General features: G+C 38.6%; 2 protein-coding genes and 2 non-coding genes across 5 annotated transcripts; 3 read left to right on the forward strand and 1 right to left on the reverse strand.

Moving 5' to 3' along the window:
• The first annotated feature begins 2,382 nt into the window (after positions 1-2,382).
• On the forward strand, positions 2,383-4,658 carry LOC107304766 (cysteine-rich and transmembrane domain-containing protein WIH2). The gene is given in 3 exon segments (XM_015840307.2): positions 2,383-2,589; positions 2,997-3,267; positions 4,402-4,658. Coding segments are annotated over 3 exon segments (369 nt in total). The 5' UTR covers positions 2,383-2,540; the 3' UTR covers positions 4,451-4,658.
• Positions 4,659-4,823: 165 nt separating this feature from the next.
• On the forward strand, positions 4,824-4,897 carry TRNAV-AAC. The gene has a single exon. It is a non-coding gene; the product is annotated as a tRNA-Val (tRNA).
• Positions 4,898-6,875: 1,978 nt separating this feature from the next.
• Positions 6,876-6,949, forward strand: TRNAV-AAC. The gene has a single exon. It is a non-coding gene; the product is annotated as a tRNA-Val (tRNA).
• An 11,869-nt stretch (positions 6,950-18,818) lies between these two features.
• Positions 18,819-21,080, reverse strand: LOC102705273 (transcription factor bHLH137-like). Of its 2 annotated transcripts, none has more exons than XM_006659575.3 (8): positions 20,639-21,080; positions 20,351-20,503; positions 20,156-20,221; positions 19,941-20,009; positions 19,761-19,838; positions 19,521-19,667; positions 19,258-19,401; positions 18,819-19,119 (listed from the first exon to the last, which is right to left on the reverse strand). In XM_006659575.3, the coding sequence occupies exons 1-7, from the start codon at positions 20,960-20,962 to the stop codon at positions 19,306-19,308; spliced, it is 933 nt and encodes a 310-aa protein (XP_006659638.2). In that variant the 5' UTR covers positions 20,963-21,080; the 3' UTR covers positions 18,819-19,119; positions 19,258-19,305. The 2 variants fall into 2 exon arrangements, with proteins under 2 accessions (XP_006659638.2, XP_006659637.2); XM_006659574.3 differs by having other exon boundaries at positions 19,521-19,670.
• Positions 21,081-21,512: the final 432 nt, after the last annotated feature.

The following is a 21,512-nucleotide window of genomic DNA, read 5'->3' on the forward strand; positions in this document are numbered from 1 at the left end:
CCACCATATCATAAATAGATATGTAGCATATAACTATCTTAGAAAACATGTTCACTATATAATCATACTCCCTCCAGTTTAATAATTTCTAACATATTTTACAACGATACGATCCCCAAAACACATTATTATGATTCTCTATTATAATATTTAACTTTATTGAAGTATATTTTAAGACTAATCTATACACCTTGAAACTAAATATTTTGGAAGTTGTCAATAGTTTGACCTCAAACTTATCTAAAACAACAGAAATTATGAAACTGGAGGGGTTATTATATATATACCAAGTAACAAATAGATTCAAAAAAACTCCCAAGGACGTGTGTTTTTTTTTTAAAAAAAGAAACTTCTCCAGCAAGGGCATGTATCAATAAGGTATATTTTTGAAGAATATTTAGCTTTGTATATTGAATAATTGGCATCATGATTTGTCAACTTGTTTGCCTGAAAACTACTAGGTAGAGCAGATCAAAAGTAAATCCAATTTCTTGTCCTTACTCATTGAGTTGTCGATCATGCATTCAATCTAGCTAGCTTTTAGCATGGATTTCATCAGAATCAGATCCATCAAAATATATCCCTTTCCTGGGGTCAAATTGTTCCCATTTCTTCACAAAAATCCAAGGAAATCTTTTATTTCCCTCATGTATATATAAAAAGTTCTACACATACATGTTTCCATCAGAATATGGTGTGCTCATCATTTCTTGACATCTACTCGTGTCTTGAGCAAAGCCATATACAGGTTTGACATGCATAAAAGTTGGAACATATCAATATGCTGCTAGCTAGAAGTTTGTAATGATAAGATATTCTGGAGAGGCCCCACATACACCAAAGTATTAGATACTGTTCTTTACAAGGTATATATAAATAGATGTTGAATGGAAGCAGCTATGCAATGCACAGACCATGCATAATTAAGGTAGGCAGCTAGCTAGCTAAGATCTTAAGAAGCAGTGATTAAGCAAACAAGGGAAGCAGCCTTACATGGATGGCAGTAAGGACCTTATCTCTGATAGCCAAGGATGACTTGCCTGTGTCCTCTCTGAAGGATTATAGATTTGATGATCCTTTAGGCTGGTTCATGGGCAGTCTCCTTGGCTAGCCTGAGTGGTTCCTATTGCTCATGCTAGGCTTAATTGCATCTCTTATCTCTTAATTAGTACTGTAATTTATGCTTAGGGCAAGCTAATTACTTGTTCCAGACAGTTAGACCTGCATGCATGCATGGTATGTATCTTGAAAGTGTGTAGGGATGATTTAAGTTTTTTAGAACATCAGTAGCACATCAAATACATGACACTGACTGACATTACATCTTCTTCATAAGATGTATAACTTTTTAGACAATGAAAATGGATTAAATTTCTGGCCTCTGCATGCCTTACGGCACACAGCAACAAGATACATATGCTTTTGACTTTGATTCTATCATGCATATGCAGTACAAGTTCTCCTTTTAGTAGTACACATCAACTGTACTAGCAATATGCTACACATACATGAAGTACACAAGGCCATATGTGTTGGTACCATCGAATAATGTTTGATGTTTTCGATGCAAAAAGACCTCACTTTTAATTTATAGAACAACCATGACCCTATCAAGAATATTCACCATATCATTAATATCTGAATATTATAAGCATACGTCAAAATTTAAAACTTCCTATAGTTAAATTCGGTGTGTTTTATCGTAGTTTATTTTACGATATTTATTTTTGGATTGCTAAGAACATGAATAAAAAAGTTTTACGTACACATTATTTTTAATTGATAATAAGTTGTTTTGCTTATACTAAGTATAAACGAAACAATGGGGCTGAATCTCATCTAAAAGTGAATTAGCTCTGATCTTCTCTGCATGTAAATTTGAGCTGTATTTGGAATTTTAATTTGAATTGATTTATACTCTGATCCTTTGAGAGGGAGAGAAGCTTAGAGTTTGAACTGATGAGCCTGTACATATCTTCTGAATGGGCCTAAAAACTGTGTTAATGGGCTTCCAGCCCGTGAGGGGTAGAGACTCTGAGGTAATTTAGGCAGCCCACTAAATTCGCTAATGCGGTGGTTGACATAGTTACCGAGATGTTTATTTTTGCTGTCATATAGTTAATAATGTTACTCGTTTGAACTTGGAGAGGGAACTTCTAAAAAAATTTCCAAAAAGGAAAATCGCTAGAGGAAGGATAGCTGATTCAGTAAAAAAAAAGAATTCAAAACTGTGTGATTATCTTTTTGGTGTTTTGAAATCATAAATGCTGCGTGTAAACTGCTCCTTTTCTTTTATTTTTCTTTTTCATATGATAATAATTAATAAAACACTTATCTGGAAGTTCTTTTTTTTAATTACCAAGGAACATGTAAATACTCCTTACTTCTATAAACAGCATGAATTAAATTCTAGATCAAAGTCGCTCCGTGAACAGCACAAATATCTCAATCAGAGAAGGAAAAGATCAGCAGCAGTAGGCAAAGAGAAGCAATCGAGCAAGCAAGGAAGGAGAAGGAGAAGGAGAAGGAGAAGGGGAGTAATGAGTTACCAGGGAGTTCCTCCCGACGAACCCTACCCTCCTCCACCAGGCAAGATCTGAATAATCTCTTCTTCTCGAGATTCTCTCAATCCTTGCTAGTGGAGTACTTTTTAGCAATCTAGTAGTGTTCTTATTCCGCAAGATGTAAACTTTTTCTCAAGATTGAAACCTAACTTCTGTTCATGTTCTGTTCTTGGAGATGGGTACACACTTTTGATGGTCCTAGAAATTAGATTAGTTTGCTCCAGGAATCTTTTAGTCTGTTCTTGTGTTCTTGTCTCGATAAGCTCATTTGCCTAAGGTTTCAGGAAGATGTCTTCTACCATATCCAGCAGTTCGTCCGTGTTCATGAAATTTAGGGGGAAATTTTCTCTGATTTGCAATGTGCAGAGGTGTGAATCCATATAAAAACATCAAATTGATGCCTGATCTGATGTATTTCTTGTGAAATTGCAGGGTATTCGCAATCTCGGCCATACCCATACCCACCTCCATCCGGTGCTGTGTAGCCTCCCCAGGGCTATCCACCCTCCCATGGTGTGTACCCTCCACCATCGGCTCCACCACAGGGGCCTTACCCACCACCTCACCAGCCTCCACCAGGGTACCAGGGCTACTTCAATCATGGCCAGCAACCTTACTACCCGCCGCCGCCGCCGCCGCCTTATGAACATTGCCATCACCACTGTGGTGATGAGGGTTCTGGAGTTGGATTCCTACAAGGATGGTAAAAGATGATTTTGGGTGTTTGCACATGTGTTGTACAAACTGCTAAATTGAATTGTCTGCTTTCTATGAGGATTTAGGGGCTGTTAGTATTTTTTTTTCAAAAAAAATCTTGTATGCTTGCATCCAGATTATGAGATGATTTTTCCTGTTCATTCTCGATGATTCATTGCTTAAGGTAGTAGAGGTCTTTTTAGAGTGGCTCATTCTAGATGATCATTGCTTAAGGTAGTAGAGGTCTTTTTAGAGTGGTTCATTCTGATGATCATTGCTTATAATAGAGGCCCTTTTGGAGTTAGGAGGGTGTACTCCTCAATCCTGGTTTCATTAATGGAAGAGAAGTGCCCCAAAATATAATGAAGTAGGAAATGATACTGATACTGTTTCAGATTTTCATGAACTGGATAGAGAATTTGTGAGGAGTGAAGCAGACAATGTTTGATTTGGTCTTAACTCTGAAGTAAGCTTTAACTGTGTATGCTAGGCAGAGCAGAGGATCGTATTCCCTATAACGGTTTTGCCGTGTGTTATACTCCACTACAAAATCTTGTAATATACATAGTAAACTCAACTTATAGTGTCAATAACAAGAGCTTCCACGTATGTACATGAAGTGATATAATCCATCAACCAAAATATCATGGATTTTCCATGATGTAAGATACTCTTAGCTATAAGTTGAAAAGATTCAATTTTTTAAGAAATATAAAATCACAGCAAGAAAGTAGCCACATATCCTGTAGTTGTAGATGACCATTCAGCTAAGTTATCGCCAATAGTTTCAGTATATGTCGACATGGAGAGCTTGAGAGTAAATTATGAATTTGATTAATCATTCTAGTTGTGAATACACACTCTTGTACTGCACTAGCACCGAAACCTAATAAGAGGAGTCTGTGTAAAAGTGGTTTGTTGCACAGACAAGACTTTAAGGTTCTGAAATACACTTACACATATTTGTTTTCTTTTTGAAAACTAATAAGAACATTGTAAATCAGACATGATATAACTATTCATTACTTGGATCACACTGTTATGAGGTTGTTGTCCTCATTTGTTGCCTTGTTGGTACCTTCATGATATTAGGCCCCAATTCATAATTTGCTCATCTTTCTTCTCCCTGTGCCGTTTGCAGTTTGGCTGCTCTTTGCTGCTGTTGCCTGCTGGAGGAGTGCTGTTTCTAAGGAGAAGAATTACGTTCCAGTAGTACATATGAATATATGATCAGAAGATATTGTTTCTAGAATTATTGTTGGAACATCTGTGTATTTGATTTTTTTTCCAGAAATCCGTAGAATATATAGTTACTGCTGCCTACTGCATAACAACAGTATGTCCTGAGTGTGTGCACATAATCTCAGGAACTCAAATAAAAAAGCTATTGCTTGAGTATTCTGGCCGGTCCCAGAGGTTTTCTTTCTCCAGGACTTGCTGTTATTGCTAAGTTTGTATAGTGTTTTCATGTAAAGATAAAAATAATAAGAACAAGGTTTATCCTGTGGTGCAGCTTCATAATTTTTTTTTTAAATAAATCAGTATGTATGATGCAAACAAGATGGTTTCGTGGTGTAGTTGGTTATCACGTCAGTCTAACACACTGAAGGTCTCCGGTTCGAACCCGGGCGAAGCCAAATTTTTAACTTTTTTTTCAAATCATTTCTTTTTGGGCAAGGATTCAAATTTGTTTCCTCCCATTTGCTGTCTTAAAAAAAATGTATCTTTGATGCAAATATGATTTTTTTTTCGATGATCAAATATGTTTCTTGCCGTTTGCTGTTTGAGCTACTAGTTGAGCATCACTTTGGCACTTAGACCCATGGCCACTATTTAGGTTATGTTCTTCCGGTGGATTTTTGTTAGATTTATAATATATACTTTATAGTATTATCTAGATTTATATAGATGCTATTATATAAATAATATATATATTGATTAATAGATTAATCTAAGCATGACTATAAAGTCTTATAATATAAAATGGAGAGAGCAGTTTTTTTTCCGCTTCTGTGCACATGTTTCCCACACTCTTGGTATGATTTTTACAAAAAAAAATACTACACAAAAGTTTATATTTCGTATTTCTAAAATACATTTTTAACTTTATCATTTATACTGTTAAATAGTTAAAAATCGTATAAATCTTTCATCCTACATCTTATAGCAACCAAAAGAATGCAGCCTAATACATCATTTAAAATGTTAAATAGTTAGCTTAAAAATGAGATAATGCTTCATCTTGCACCATGCATGATGTAGCAACAAAAGAATGTAGCCCAATACTCCCGGTGACAGATATAGCAATTCCAGCATCCAAGATTTGTCCTAAAATTACAAGTCCACCTGCTTTCTTATCCTAATAAATCACAATCATCTCATGTCTTAATTTGCTACTTATTTATGTCTCAACCAATCCCAACCCTGAACTCTCCTATGTTTAATTTCACCTATCTTTTTAATCTCCATAAAAAAAAAGTTCTGAAAGTACTCATATTTTAAGATGGGGGAAGTATTATACCGACCCATCTCAATCTGCCATCAAGGCACTAAATAGCTTTCATGGTGGACGCAATTGTTGTAACGGCCCCTACCGCCACCTACCTCTGCAAGATAACAGTAGCGAGTTGGAACTTGCCTGTCACTATTTAACTTAAGCATAGCAGGCATAATTCGACTTAGCAGGGCGCCACTGTAGTAGCTTATAATGAATAAAAAATTACTTCTTTGTCTTAATTTAATTTAGATTGGAGAGTTTTTATGTGTACTAATACATCGCTAATAGTTTTCTTCAGTTGTATATATATATAATTATATTATATGATAAAGACATTAAATATAACTTCTACCATCCATAACCATGTTAAATATAAAAGCATATAGTTTAATTTCCTTCAACGATCTTGGTTCTTGCCGTGCACAAAGGTCATTGGCAATTCGCACTGTCGTCTTCTTCTGTCCAGCCACTACCTTCCTATGGTTCAGGATGAAGAAAACTCGAGAGAAGATTGCACACATGAACCAGTACACATGATTAAAGCTAACTATAGACACTGCTTGTGATTAATTAATCAAGCAGCATTGCCTCTGTCCACTGTCCAGGTACAGTACCCTGTACCAAGCAGGAGATGAAAGCCGAGTTAGTTTTCCCTGTCAGTCCATAGCTGTTCAAGGACCAGTCTAATCCTACTAGCTTACACGCACAGCAAGGACAAAATACTATAATGCAGGCATGCAGCCGGGGACCGGACACGGCTCAGGCTCAGGCTCAGACTCAGACTAGCCTTTGTCTGTTTGATGATGAAATTAAATCAGGCATTGTTCATGTCTTAATTACAGGAAAAAAAAATGGAAAAAGATCACCTAGTAGATACGGTTGAGACTTGAGAGAGTGGTCAGGTTTGGGTTTTCTGGAAGAATGCCGGATATATTGCCGGCCTGATGAATCATGAACTCTGAAGCTGAAGAATCTGTTCGTTTTTCTTTTCCTCTGCAGCAACGGGTGAAAGTGAGATTCTGTTCTACTGTCAGGAGTTGAAGAACGTTGCAAACTACGCAGGCTTTGCAGAGATTTACATAATATCACAATTATTGGAGAGAATCACAAGGCGAGAAGGTTTCGTGGTGTAGTTGGTTATCACGTCAGTCTAACACACTGAAGGTCTCCGGTTCGAACCCGGGCGAAGCCAAATTTTTTTGGATTTTTTCCCTTCAGATTCAAACACCTTTTATTGTATATTTTAATCTTGTTCTTCACATTCATTTCAAACACCTTTGATTTTGATTTTTTTTTTGTCTTCTTCAGATTCATTCACATTAACACCTGTTTTCTTCTTCAGATTCCATTCAAACACCTTTTATAGTTTTATTGTAAATTTTTCTTCTTCAGATTTAAACTCCTAATTTTTTTTCTTCTTCAGATTCATTCACACTAACTGAATGAGTTCCTTTTACTCGTTAGCATCAAACAAACTGGATGGGTTATATAATCTTACTTACATTTTCTTCCTTTTTCCCTTGAGCATCAAACTAACTGAATGAGTTCATCCTAACATTTTCTTCAGCATCAAACTGCAAGACAATCTGAATGACTTTTCAGCATCGAACCGCAGGACTGACTGAACGAGCTCATCGATCTTATTGGCCCCTCTGGATTACACATACGAGACTGATCCAGTGCAGAGGCTGCATCTGCATGCATGCAGACGACCGGCAATCCGGCACCGACTTCTGTTCACTGAAGTCATGGCTGAGCAGCAGCCATGTCCTCAGTCCTCATTGCTGTTCAAGGACCATCCTAGTAGTTCATAAACTTACTGTTTAAGGACAAGCATCCATCCAACCACGAGATAGGGCCCCGGCCCCGGATTGATCATAAATTCATAATCCAGATGCCATGCCAGATATGATGATCTCTCACAGCCTCAGCCTAGATTTGTATGTTTTGATCACAAAGCTATTGCCAGTAACTGAATCGATCAGCTTGTATAGTATTCTGACAGAGAGAAAAAAAAAACAATGATCTGCAGTGGCATTTCGTCATCTGGATTCAGAGAAGGATAACAGTTGAGTCCATGATGATCGATGCTGATGATGATGGTGTTCGTCTGGTACTGATCGTACCTTAGCTGATCAGAAGAATTGCCTGACAGAAAACATTGGAGGTGAAAGAAACAGTTTCGGCAAACCTGAGACGACGCTGTGCATGTCACTGTGTCTCAATTCTTGCAGCAAAATTAAGACGGAAGTGAGAATGTGATCGAGAGATCGACGCTGACAGAGCTAGACGCCACTACTGGAGCCATGCCCATGCGCTCGTGGTGATGTACTGATGTTATCAATAGATTTCTGAGCTGCAGAAAAGATTTGGTGTGATCAGTTGGACAGTGTCAAATAATACTGCATGCCTCCTGAATCTGATCAGAATGCAGATCCTCCCTGTACTGCTCGTCTTTGATTTGTGTACTGGCTTGTGTTCTGAAACTCTGTGATCGCACAACATGCATGCATGCAACAACAATGATCTTTTTGCTCATCTTCTTGTAATAATATTCTAATGTCTGCACCAGTAGCCAAAATTTAACCTGTTTAGCATGAAGTGAATCCGAAGGATATGATATCAGAGGAGATAAATCCTGATGGAGAAGGAGAAGGAGATGGCAAGGGTAATTACGAAATCGCGATGGAGATAGCGATGCGTGTGGTTCATTGTCTACTGAAATATGGATCGCATCGCAAGAAATGGTTACGATCCAATGCAGGGTTACTTTGGAAAGTGGACTTCAATACCAGGGTCTCCTTCGCAGAACTGCCCATAACGCTTTGCACCTGCATCAATCTGTTCCGTTTATATCCAATCGGACGGCTCATAATTGACTTAGGCCCTGTCTGGCAGTTTCTTTGGCAGAATATATAATTTATTTTATAATTAGACAACGTTTAGTATTTCAAATATGTATGTTTTTGCAAAAGAAAATTACAAACTGAACCGGCCGAGCTAGCCAAGTTGTAAATTTTTGAATTGATAAAATTCATGTTCCAAGTATTTAATTGACTCTGGAGGCATTGGAATGACAAAAAAATTATATTGTAGTATAAAATTTGAATCCTAAAATCCTTATATTTCAGAACGGAGAGCGTACGCACATTTCGATTGAAACTAAGATTTTGCAACGTACTAGAATATTTCTCTGATTTTTGTCACCAGGTGATCATCCATAGTATCTATAACAAAACGCGCGTACATATATAATGGGAGAGCTAATTAACTAGGTGCTGGAGTCTGTGATCTCGTCAATAATCTGATCGGCTATTAATGACTTATTACTAACATTGATGCTGTAATTTATCCGGGCAAGCATGGTATATTGATGGTGTAAAATTATTAGTACATGCATCACGCTGTCGGGTCAAACATCCGATTGCGCCCTAAATAAAATATTGTGCCAATTCGATCTGAAACCAACACTGTTAAAAATTTAAAACCGCGGAGTACTGATGGGCTTTTCTTTAGCATTGTATATATATACTCGCTATATTCGAAAAGAGTTTATTTTTTTGTTGTGTTGACTGTCTGTTTTATTAAAAATTATAAAATTAATCACGTGTAAAATACTATTTATATTTTATCTATCATCTAATAACATAAAAATATGAATCATTTTTTAAGGCAAATAGTGAAACATTATATAAAAATTTTAAAATAATCTTATTTTAGAACCGATAAGTGTGTAACAATCAGGCAGAGGAAGCTAGACGACAGGGCACTGTGTTTACCGTACCGTCTGAAATTAAACGTACGTACAGCAATTAAAATGATGAACAATTAAGTGGACGAACAGGCAAGGAGAGATATGGCAATTTGGTGGTGATGAGTCATCTCATCTCATCTCATCTGACGAGAGAGCTGTACGTACCAGTAGGTTGATCGAGATATATACGTACGTGCGGGGCCCGCCCGGGGACCAGTGTGGCCCATATCCTCCTGAAATAGGAGTAACTAATACTCTTTCCGTCGTTGCATGTTTTACTTCTACATTTAATCATCTGTTTTATACTTTAAAATTTTATATAATAATAATAATAATTTTATAATTTAATTTATTACTAAATAAACTTTAAATATGACCAATAATTTTACATATTTGTATAAAAAGTTATTTTAAATAAGATCAGCGTCCAAACATAGATCGATGAATGGGACTGAATCATGGAGGTGGTCAGGTAGAGGTAGATAATATCTCTGCACGTACGGTGGCCGGACCACACGTAGATATAGCGTGTAGCACGTACGTACGTACGTCGTAGGCCATATATGCAATATATATATATATATGCTGCTAGCTCCAATTCCATTGATGGCCATGGCCCTAGCCCCTAGCTACGCACGTACATAGAGTGGGCCGGCCGGGTCGCCGGAGAGCAGCAGCGATCTGCAGTGTGGTAGGGCCGGGCCGGCTCCATGCATGGTCTCGCTGCTTACCGTTCCGCCTTCTCACGGCACGGGTTCCTGTATGGGCCGTCTCCTCCACTTGATACGCACGTCTGCATGCATGCCTTCCAATCCCAATGGGTATCCTCTTTCCCCGTTTAATATTGTAACCGTCAATCTCTTATTAAAAATATTTATCGTTCGGTATAAGATTTAGATAAAATTTTCAAATTCTGATCGTTGATAATTTCTTAAATGCTTAGTTTAAATATAAGATACATGGTACATAAATTTAAATGGAAAAGTACTATCGGAATATCATAAACTTATTATATTTTGTAAAATTTATTCGACACAGAATTGCTTGTCGGACCTTTAAAAGTTTGATCAGATTTTATCCTAAGTTACAAATATTTTTTTTACCCCGTTGGAGTAAAAGTTAAATTCTTTTTTCTACTTCTGACAATATTCATGGAAAAAAAATAAACCAACGTTAGCATCTACAATCACAAATGAATATATTATCAAAATACACGGTCAATTTATTGAAGTTTAACTTAGAACAAACTAGAACACCATACCATGAAAGAGAAGGGGTAAAATACACGGTTAATATGCAGCAAAACTTTCGTGTAAGTGTTCCTGGTTAGCAATGTAAAAGCAAATATTATAAAATAAACTACATTAAAACAAAATCCAAATTAACTTTAAATAAAACTTTAAAATTTAAATTTCTGCCTAGGAGCGGTGCTACAGTGTATTGATCGGGGTCAGCCGACCCCGATGACTTTCGATGAAATCCACTGTTATATTGTTTATGTAACTAAGATGATACTAAAAATTAAATAAAATTAGTGTATAAAATTAGCTTCGCCCCTTCCGCTCATTCTTATAGTGGTTCACACGAGGCTACAGTACTATCAGTCGATCGTCACTGTGATAAGGCAATTATTCACTAATAAGTTTTTAACAGAATAAAAAGGACAAAAGGTGACGTTAGAAAACATCCTATACCCCTCGGAAAAGACATCTTCAGTGATGTTGGACCACAGATTCCTCTTGGTTATTTGTTTTTTTTTTTCGTTATAGCTCACCCGAGGACATAAGAGTCTACACCAATACATATAGGGGCACATACTATAGGCTATTATGCTAAGTTTGTAACATTGAGACCAAGGCTTAATCAATATATCATCCCATCTTTTTTTTCGACAGCTTATAAGAGTAAGAGAAAAATTGAATTTTTAATTTTAATATTAGAGTTGATTTTAGATTTTTATCGTAGTTTATTTTATAGTATTTACTTTTAAAATTGCTAAGAACACGTATACATCACTTTTAATCACATATTACTTTTTCAAATTGGTAATAATTTATTGTCATAACAAGTATAAGGAAAATAATAAAACACTACGGTGTTAGAAAAAGATATATAATAAGTACTCCATATGTCTCAAAACAAATCAATATTTCGATTTCCGTGTCCAGCGATTGACCATCTGTCTTATTTGAAAATTATTTAAGAAATTAAAAAAAATTAGTCACACGCAAAGTACTATTCATGATTTATCATCTAATAAAAACAAAAATATTAATCGTAAACTTTTTTAATAAAACGAAGAGTCAAACATTATAAATAAAAAATAAAAAATTGGTTTGTTTTGGGATGAGTAAGGAGGGGATTACCAACACATCACACCAATGTCATGTACGCAGTTCAAGCTAATCATATATAAGTCTTTCTATTATCTGCAGCAACACACGAGTATTTGTTATTGTTCCTGCACGTCGACCCTAAGATCAACACGTGTCATAGCACAAGCGAGACAGGGCGCGAATCCCGATGCCCACATGCTGGTCCCAGATTGGACCTCAGCCCATGCATGCATGCATGATTTTTTTTTTTTTTTTTTTGCCCTGCCAAGGGGTAGATGGGCCTCTACAGAAGCCCCTGCCCTCTCCAGATGGGGCCCCACCCGGCATGTCTCCGGCAGGCAGGCCCAGCCCCACCGCGAAACAGACGCCTTCCGGCGAGATCCATCGGCGGATCGGCCGGTAGATAGATATCTCCATTCCTCCCTGCTGCCTACTATACTATGCACTCTCACAGTGTCACTGATCCATCCAACTTGCATTATATTTTTTTTTAATTTGAGACCCCTAGCTTAGCTTCTTCCTTTGTGCCAAATGCAGTGTACTTTGTAGAGAGAGACAAGCACATAGCTCGACCTGTTTGCTTGCTGCTACCTGGATGGGTGTTCTTTCAATTCAGAGAGAAATGTAGAGAGAGATGTGTGCAGTGATGTGAAGATGGATGCTGGCTCGATCCCTGCTTGAAATGCAGGAGCTGTCCTGAATTGAAAGCCAGCACTGCAGCTAGAGGTAGTAGCTGCTACTGGTACCAGCAGCTGGGATGGATTGATTCCCATATAGTATCTCAGTGTCTTGATGTTGACCCTGTGCAATGGAAAAGGTTGTGGGGAGGCAGTGTATGCACTGGGACCTGATCAAGCAATGGCATTGTCAAGCATAACATCAAAATAGCATCATTAGGGGGGGGGGGGGTGATTAGTACTACTACTAGCAGGTTTCAGGCTTTCATGTTTGCATCATTAGGGTCATTGCAAAGCATCTATCCTATGGATGGGGAGATGGTCACATCAGCTGGTCACAGTCCAATGATTTGCCAATTTGCAACATCCTCAGTTGGGTAGAGAGAGGAGCCACAGCCCACAGGCATCGGCACACATCTATGCTGCTGCTGGAGCTGCTCCTCTCATTTATTAAATTGCTGCATCTGACTTGACCTCTCTCCAGAGCTACTAGTCTCAAGGTGAGAGGAGGTTGATGGCTAATGAGTGCCTCACAGCTTTACATAAATGCATTTGGATCCATTCAGGTAACTGTGATGGCAGTAGTGCATGCAGGCAATGCAAGCAGTGTTCAAATCAAAGCAGCTAGCAAAGCTTTTGGTTATTGAAGCTGCAGTGATGTATGTACATCACTGTATCTATATCAACATGGAGTATAGTGGATTTATGCATGAGCAGCAACTCTTGTTTGGGAGAGGGAGACTTTTGGGAGGTGCAGATGGCCAATGGCAATGGAACTGAGCTTTCCAGGGGAACAATGTTATCTGTGTGAGATGATTGATGGAGATGGGCTTTGCCACTGCCAGAAAGATGAAGCTTGGCCTTATTAAGGGACACATATACACTGGAGGGATCAAATCAATGAAAAAGATGAAGTGAAGTTTCAGACATGACCTGCTGCTATCATTCATTAATATCTCTACCCAGTGCACGTCTATCTATAGTGTCTAGACTATAGAGTTGACAAGAAGATTAGTTGAAGAATGATTTTTACTCTCTTTCAGTAATCACACGGTTGTAAAATAAGGTATTTTTGGGATTTAAATTTTGCACTACAATATAAGCATATCTTAAGAACCGTAAATGTTTATATTTTAGAACAGAGATATAGTATATGATACTATATTTTTATTCTAAATTTGATAACTCTTGAGGACCGTAAAATTTCTTTTGAAATGTTCATGACAATTTTTGTTCATCAAGAGAGGAAGACATGGTATGTATTAGGAACGAATAAACCAATCATGACTTTACTGAAACAAATCATTCATGGTTGATCCTAACTAAAGATTTGGTAATAGACATGTCATGGTCGGTCTCAACTAAAGATTTGGTGCCTCCTTGTATCTCAGTTACCAAGATGTGCTAATGATTATACTGAAAAAAGTGTATATATGTCGATAACTTCATATGGATAGTAAAATTTCTTGAAAAATACATATGGTAAGTAACACGATGTCCAATTAGTTTGTTAATACCTTGTAAAACTACTACCTTCGTTTCATATTGTAAGTCTTTCTGGCTTTGCCTAAATTCATTGATCGATGAATGCATATACTTTATATATGTGTCTAGATTCAATAGCATCTATATAAATATAGGCAATGCTAGAAAGACTTACATTGCGAAACGGAGGGAGTAGTATATACACAATAGTACATGTATGCTACATTGTCTAACAAGGATTCAGGTCTTAAGATGGAAATGGTTTACATGTCTGAAAATGATTCGTAGATGCTTTGAGAAGTACCCTAAGCGCGTTATATATACCAAACAAAAGCACTAACTAATCATCAATATCGGTGCACTCTTGATCCAGAATTAAATCTTGAGACAATTCATTCATGAGGACGCAAGAGAGGGTCCAAGGAGGATTAATCACCATAATTTCAGCGCGTTAAATTGTGCAAAATAAACTCATTTCAGACTGGCCTGCAACAATCACTTATTCAGAGCTTCTGATTCCATATGTCCATCCATCCATTTGCTCTTGCAGTGGCCATTATTCCATTGATGAGCAAGAAAGTGCCATGCTACAACAAGGTAAGACACTAGCAGCCATGTGCATGTGAACAACACGTGACCAGGTTCTCTCTCTCTCTCAAATAGGTCGGCTTGTTTACGGGAGCTAAAGATTCTGAGAACAAGCTGGCAGTGGCTGCCTGATGAGTACATATTCATCTAGCGAGGATATATACAAAGAAGTTAGGGTTACCAAGCTTCTAGCCATCAGTTCATTTTCGAGCCACTGCACCTCTAAATCTAAAAACGAGTCTTGAACTCCACAGCGAAAACCTAAATCGCTATAGCGAGCTAGAGATTCTGGAAGAAGTTACAACGAGCCAATACGACGCTCGACAAACATGGCCCCCTTAATCAGAGAGGGGCATCTATGTGAGAAATAAATTAGTGGGATATACATGAATGAATGATGAGATAGAGGGTGCTGGGGGGGGGGGGGGTGGAGCCCTGGCTGTTGTGGAAGGGGCCTGACGATGAGCCCACAGCTTCTAGACATGGACACGCCGCGTAGCCCCATGCAGCACTGCGCCCCCGGCCCTCCACGGCGCGCCGGCGGGCCCCGCCGCCGGCCGGGCTCCGGCGCGCTGTCGCCGGCCGGCCGGCCCTACACGTACGATATATCGCTAGCTACCTCGAATGGCATCCATGCACGTCATGTCACGGGGGGCTTGGCTATGCATGATCGATCGTCCAATTCATGCATGCATGCGTGCGTCGGGGAACAGCTCGCCGCCGCCGTTCGTCGTCGTCGCCGGCGACGAACGAAAAGCTACGTACGCGCCGTGTCGGGCGGCCGGGAGCTCGATAGGTCGATCCATCGATCGACGTACGGCGATGCAGGCCGACCAACTTGCAGGTGCATTGCATGTTCAGAACGATGCGCTTCGACCGTGAAAATTTAAGATTAAATATAAATATAAACAGAAGCGAAAAGATTAAAATTTAAGATTAAATATAAATATAAACAGAAGCGAAAAGATTTTAAACCATAAAATCTACTCCAAATTTAAGATTAAAAATTTAAATTTTAACTTATAAATATAAACAGAAACGAAAAGATGGGCTGCATGAATTTTCCAACGCGAACAAACGCGTGATGATCCGCTCAATCATTGATCCGCCATGGGGGTGCGATCGATCGATGGATGGATATATGCATGGCGATCCATGGGTGGATTCATTCATGCATGAATACACGGTTTTCTGTATTAATGTGTTTGTTCTGCAAGTAGTCGATTGACATGTTCATTGTTCTTTTCATGTCGGAGATGGCGTGTGGGTTTCTCTCTTGAAATGTTTGTTGAGCTAGCTAGTTGACCCAACAGATTTGGACTTTTTTTAGTTGCAGAGTGTTCAGCTAGATCATCTGAATATCCGATAGGTCAGAGTTCCCTCTCATCTCTATGTCCTTTTTAAAGAAATGACATATAAAATTGTACCCACTCGATCAAGTCGCAAGTATATATTTGACTTTGGGGATAAAATATATTTGGTTGAACAATTTGTTCCAAAAATATCTGGTCGATTTTTTGAAAGTTTAATGATCAATTTTATGTTATAATAAGTATATAAAATCTAATGAATTTATGATAATTGGTAGTATTTTTCAAGTCAAATTTTAGGACAAGTTTATAAAATCTAAAAAAATTAATGGCACAGATTTACGCACATACAATATTTTTTGTTGTTTTAAGCTAAGCGTTTGATTATTTATAAATGGTCAATACTTGAAAAGTTAAATGTTATCCTAATTAAAAGCACAATACTATGATCAGATCAGTACATGACACATCCTTTAGACAATGCTAGCCACTAGCAAGCTCAAATATGAGGATAACCCTGGGAACCGGATCCTCTGACGTAACTATTGATGCAGTTGAGTCGCTTGCATATGGGTCACATCTTGCTATGGCTTATATATCAATAGCACAACTGCACAACAGTTACGTTAGAGGATCCGGTTCCATCACCGTGATGCATATCTTAGTTTGTCACATGTTGCATATGCTCCATGTGAAAAATTACAACATGGGAACATGCATGCATTTGCCTCATGTCCCAGATATGCAAAGATCGATCTCTCGTACGTGCGGATCAATCACAGTTGGCTCCATATATCTTGTCTCCATGTTCATTTTTTCGGTGCATTGCCTGTTCTTTTCACAGGTCATTTTCTGTGCATAGCTCTGCTGCTGTTTCAAGAGCACAAGATCATTACCAATATCCACATCCAGCAGCAGTAGCAGCAGCTAGTAGCATATCTAGCTTTTCTATTACTGCATCCCTTAGATTTTTCTCTTGCTCTTTGCCTCTTTGGATCGAGTTCAGTTTTATGCATATGCATGTTCTGCATCTCAATCTGAATGGGACAAAAACCAACACATCTGAAAGTTACCTGTCATCGAAAATTAATCTTGCAACCGATCTGCACGTATGGTCGATCGATCGTATATAATTATGCATTTTTTCCAGCTCGATCAACCGACATATCGCTGTCGTAAAACATGGTGATAAAAGTTATAAACGAGCAAAGTTGCATGTGTGAGATATGATACCGTACCTGCTCATGTATAAGGAGTGGCCTCTTCTGAATATACAGTAGCTAGCTGTGGTCTTTTCTGAATATACAGTGCTAGCTAGTGTGACTGAGGTATGTATATATCTTTCATGTTAATTAGATAAGCAATTAGTGACAAGATAGGATGATATGTATGTATGTAAGAGATGGGGCCTGCAGTGTGTGGTACAAGTACTGGTTGGGTAGTACGATGATGATCAGGATTCAGAAGTAACAATGCTTCCTAATGCTCAACAAGGCACATGGTGGTTACTGGTAATCTGGATCTGAAGAGATACCTAACATGCGTAATCTTATCATCCCTAAGGACCACATATGTATGTGTATGGAGAGGAAGAGCAAAGAAAAGTTGTAGCTTAGGCCCTGCATGTTTTTTTTTTATTTCATCTTACTAGCTACTTGATCAATTCATGCATGCATACCCTGTTTGTTAACTAATACACCAATCTTTTGCAGTAACTTCAATTGCATTTGGCTAGTAGGTTGGTTGACAAGAAGATATAAGACTTTACCCTTTTATTCTTAGCGATCTAAAAGCCAACGCTGAGTGGCAGCAGGAATGAAAAATTTTCGCTGCGACTTATAAGGCACAACTCAAACAAGCAAACTGAAGAACATTTTAATTAGATAAATGGAAGAGTAATATTTCCTCTGGCCTCCAAGAATTTCTATTTATTAACTGGTCGACCATGACTGCATCTAACTGCAGTATACTTGCATTTCAGACTGGATATATAGTAATCCCTTCGTTTCTCAATGTAAGACTTTCTAACATTATCTAAATTCATATGGATGTGAATGAATCTAGACATATATAAATTATATACATTCATCGACGAATGAATTTAGACATGTCTAAATTATTTACAATAGTAGTAGATACTGTGTATTAGGATTGATGTTGTAGAAGTACAGTTTTGCCGATTGGCTGGTGTAACCAACGTGATGGTTGGTGATGTCGCTTTTGAGGACAAGCACATTCAATGGCAGAAAGAAGCACCCGATTGGTAGATCAGAATGAAAGGTGTCTATCTCTACTGTCTAGGCATTTAGGAAGAAACAAGCTGTTTCCATGGTACAAAACAAATCTGAAAGAGGTATCATGGGCTATTTAATGTGTGCAGGGTCCACTGACTAATAGCATAAACAGAGTTTTGATATATACTTCGCATCACAAACTTTACAATCATTTGTTCATGAGATGAGAATTAGCCTTACGCAAGACATCATTTTCTTTCTTGTTTTTTCTTTCGTGCTGAATTATGAGTTAGAAACTGATACCTACTTGTCGAGGAAATTATAGATGTCGGTGCCAGAAACTCCTTAGAATTTTAAGATACTTACATGGCACAAAAATGTCTTTTATATGAAAAAGTTATACTAATACTACAGTTCATCATGCATTCATACTGACCATATATATATATAGATACAACTAGTCAAAGAGAGCTTAAGGACATAAAGTCAATCAACAGGTTGTTCACGGCCAGCTCCCAGTGCTCTGTCCATAACTGATGCAGGACAGCAAGGGAACAGACTAAACATCCATTAAACGCCATTGCTCTTTGCTTTTGAATTTTTTTTAACTGCAACAGTAGAAGGATTCGCATTGTAACATGGTAAATATTTGCATAACTTGAGAATAAAAACCACAGTTAGGAACAGTAGCAATGGCTCTCTTTTTATATTAACAAATAATTTCATGAAGTAGAGTACAATGGTGGTGGCAGTGCAGCCGTTGAGGAAATCTTCATGGGCAGAGCCTAAATAAAGGAGCTACAAAATATTACAAGCCTCTGAAAAATGTGTAGCAAAGTAACTCTACTTGCTGTTCTTCCCTCCAAAATCCTCATACAATGTGGACTGCCTCTTCCAGACAAGGGGATGGACTAGATCCAACATCTCAAACTCATCTGGTGCATGCTCCTACCAATCTTGCAGCATTATTATTTCCTCCTGTTCAGAGTTCAAAACATGAATGGGCACATTAGAATAACTCAATTAAGAGAAATTAGATTTACAGTAGTAAATTCAATATTCAGAGGCTACTTTAAGAGGGCCTAGCTCACAATTAATGAACTTTGGTTGCAGTACCTATTGTCAATGTGGGGTCCTTCTCTTGCTTTCTCTGTCACTCTCCCCCTACTGGAAGGAGCACATGTTGTTGAACACCAATTGATTGAGCATCTCCTGCTGCCTTGGCTCCCCCACTGCTTGCATCAGGTAACTGCCATTGTCCTGAAAGGAGAGTGACCTCAGGTGGGTAAAATTGTTGGATTTTACTTGAGGAGAACATGCAAGCTAATTTGGGGATTTTCATGTATGATTTAGCCAAAGAAAGGAAGACATATGCCAACCTGAGAGAAAGAGATGGCTCCTTGTTGGCTTTGCAGTGAGTAGGATGTGGTTGAGGTGTTGTCCATGATGGCTTGAGATGGAGCTGGGCTGGATTGGTTCAGTACTGGAGCAGGCATTGCAAGTGCTTCTTGGAACATGCCTCCAATCTTCTGAACAAAAGATTTATACACCATTAGTTTTACACAAGACAATTTTAAGGATATTTAGATCAGGCTGTAGATATTTGTATATGTAGTTACTTGGTCTTGGAGGCCATCACTGTCCAGTCCAAAGCCATACAACACTGGGCTCATGGAAGCTATCCTCATGGAAAGGAACTGCACCATAGATAGAACAAAGAATTTATCATCCTGTCCAAAGTTTCAAAATGATGCATCACTTGTTTTCTTTTCAGATATTTGTTGGTGTAGTGTATATACCTCAACTTGGTTCTGCAAGGACTGTACATAATTGATGATCTCATCCAAAATGAGGGCCTTTCCTGTAACCTGAAAAGAAAAAAGCACAGTTGTTTCTTATCAATGTTAGAGCCATGCATTAGCAACATGTTACTACAACTCAACAATTATTCTCATAAACAAATAAACATAGGAAGGAAATGAGCTCAAGCATGTAGTAACCATCTTATTTTTACCTTGTCACAACCAGGGACCAGTGCTTGCAGCATCCTCATCCTCTCACTGATCCTCTCCCTCCTAACCTGTAGAGAAATGTCACCAAGAATCATGAGACCAGGAGAAAAGAGGCAGATACTGCAAGCCAAAACAACTCATGCACCAAGCAGCAGAAAAACCAAAACCAAAGTGATGTGTAGTAGTAGTAGTAGTACCCTCTCTGCAAGGCTGTGGCTATCAGTTGCCTGTCCTCTCCTTGCCCTCACATGGATGTACCCCTTTGGAGCCTCCTCTTCAGTGGTGCTCTTCTCCTCCACCTCTCTGCTGGGCTTCTTCCCTCTCCTGCTCTTGCCATCCTTGCAGCTATCCTGCTTGCCAAAAATCACAATTCAGAAACCAATGGAATGCATGCACACCAGATGAAACAATAATGTTCTTTTCCAGAGATGCAAACAACAATGACAATTCCAATGCTTTGGTTGTGTCTGTCAGTCAGTCACTACCTTGGAGTGTGCAGAGCAATGAGTTGCACTGTCATCTGCTGCCTTCCTCTTCCTGTCCACAGATGGGCTTCCCAGTGGAGATGTGTCAAGAACTGCAGACACTGAGCTCTCCAATGAGGCATCATCCGCAATGGCTGCTGCTGCTGCTGCTGCTGATCCTGAAGCTGGTGCATTTGCATTGGCGGGCTGTGGTGCTTGGGCGCCATGGCTCTGGTTGTTGTAGAGGAAGAAGCTTGAGATGTTGGGGTCATTGGTGGTGATGGCTCCGGCAGAAGTAGCAGGCACCTTGAGGAGGAGAGAGTGATGTGGTGAGAAGTCTGCCATTGCTTGCTGCTGAACTCTCTGTGTCTGAAACTTTTTGGTGGTGTTGATTGGAAGTTTGGTTTCTTCAGAAAAAAAGAGGAGTACTACTTCACTTCTTGGCAGAGGCTAAAGAGTAGAGCAAGTTTGGCTCTCCTTGGTTGCTGCTCATGCTGGCTTATATAAAAGCTGAGATGCCAGGAGCGAGAGAGAAGAGAGAGAGTGTGTGTGTGAGAGAGATGATAAGACCAAATCATTAATCTCAATTGATGGATAAGTTGGCAGTGTGCAGTGTTAAGAGAGGGCCCCTGTGTCGAGGGCTTGCCTGCAAATCTCAATACATTGCTGTAAAAAATAACATTTTTAAGTTTTCAAATGTTCGCTAGGATTAATTAGTTAGTTAGAAATAAAACAATGCTAGCTACCCAAGCATGGCAAGAACTAATAAGAAAACACTTCTGAAGTCTGAACACATTGCAAGCTACAGAAATATATGGATCATCATGGACAAAGACAGAATGCATCAAAGTCTTTGCTACTAACTGAATTCAGCTAGGATATGCAAAGGTAATAA

The sequence above is a fragment of the Oryza brachyantha genome, chromosome 8 (assembly GCF_000231095.2).
Source record: "Oryza brachyantha chromosome 8, ObraRS2, whole genome shotgun sequence".
NCBI classification, from domain to species: Eukaryota; Viridiplantae; Streptophyta; class Magnoliopsida; order Poales; family Poaceae; genus Oryza; species Oryza brachyantha.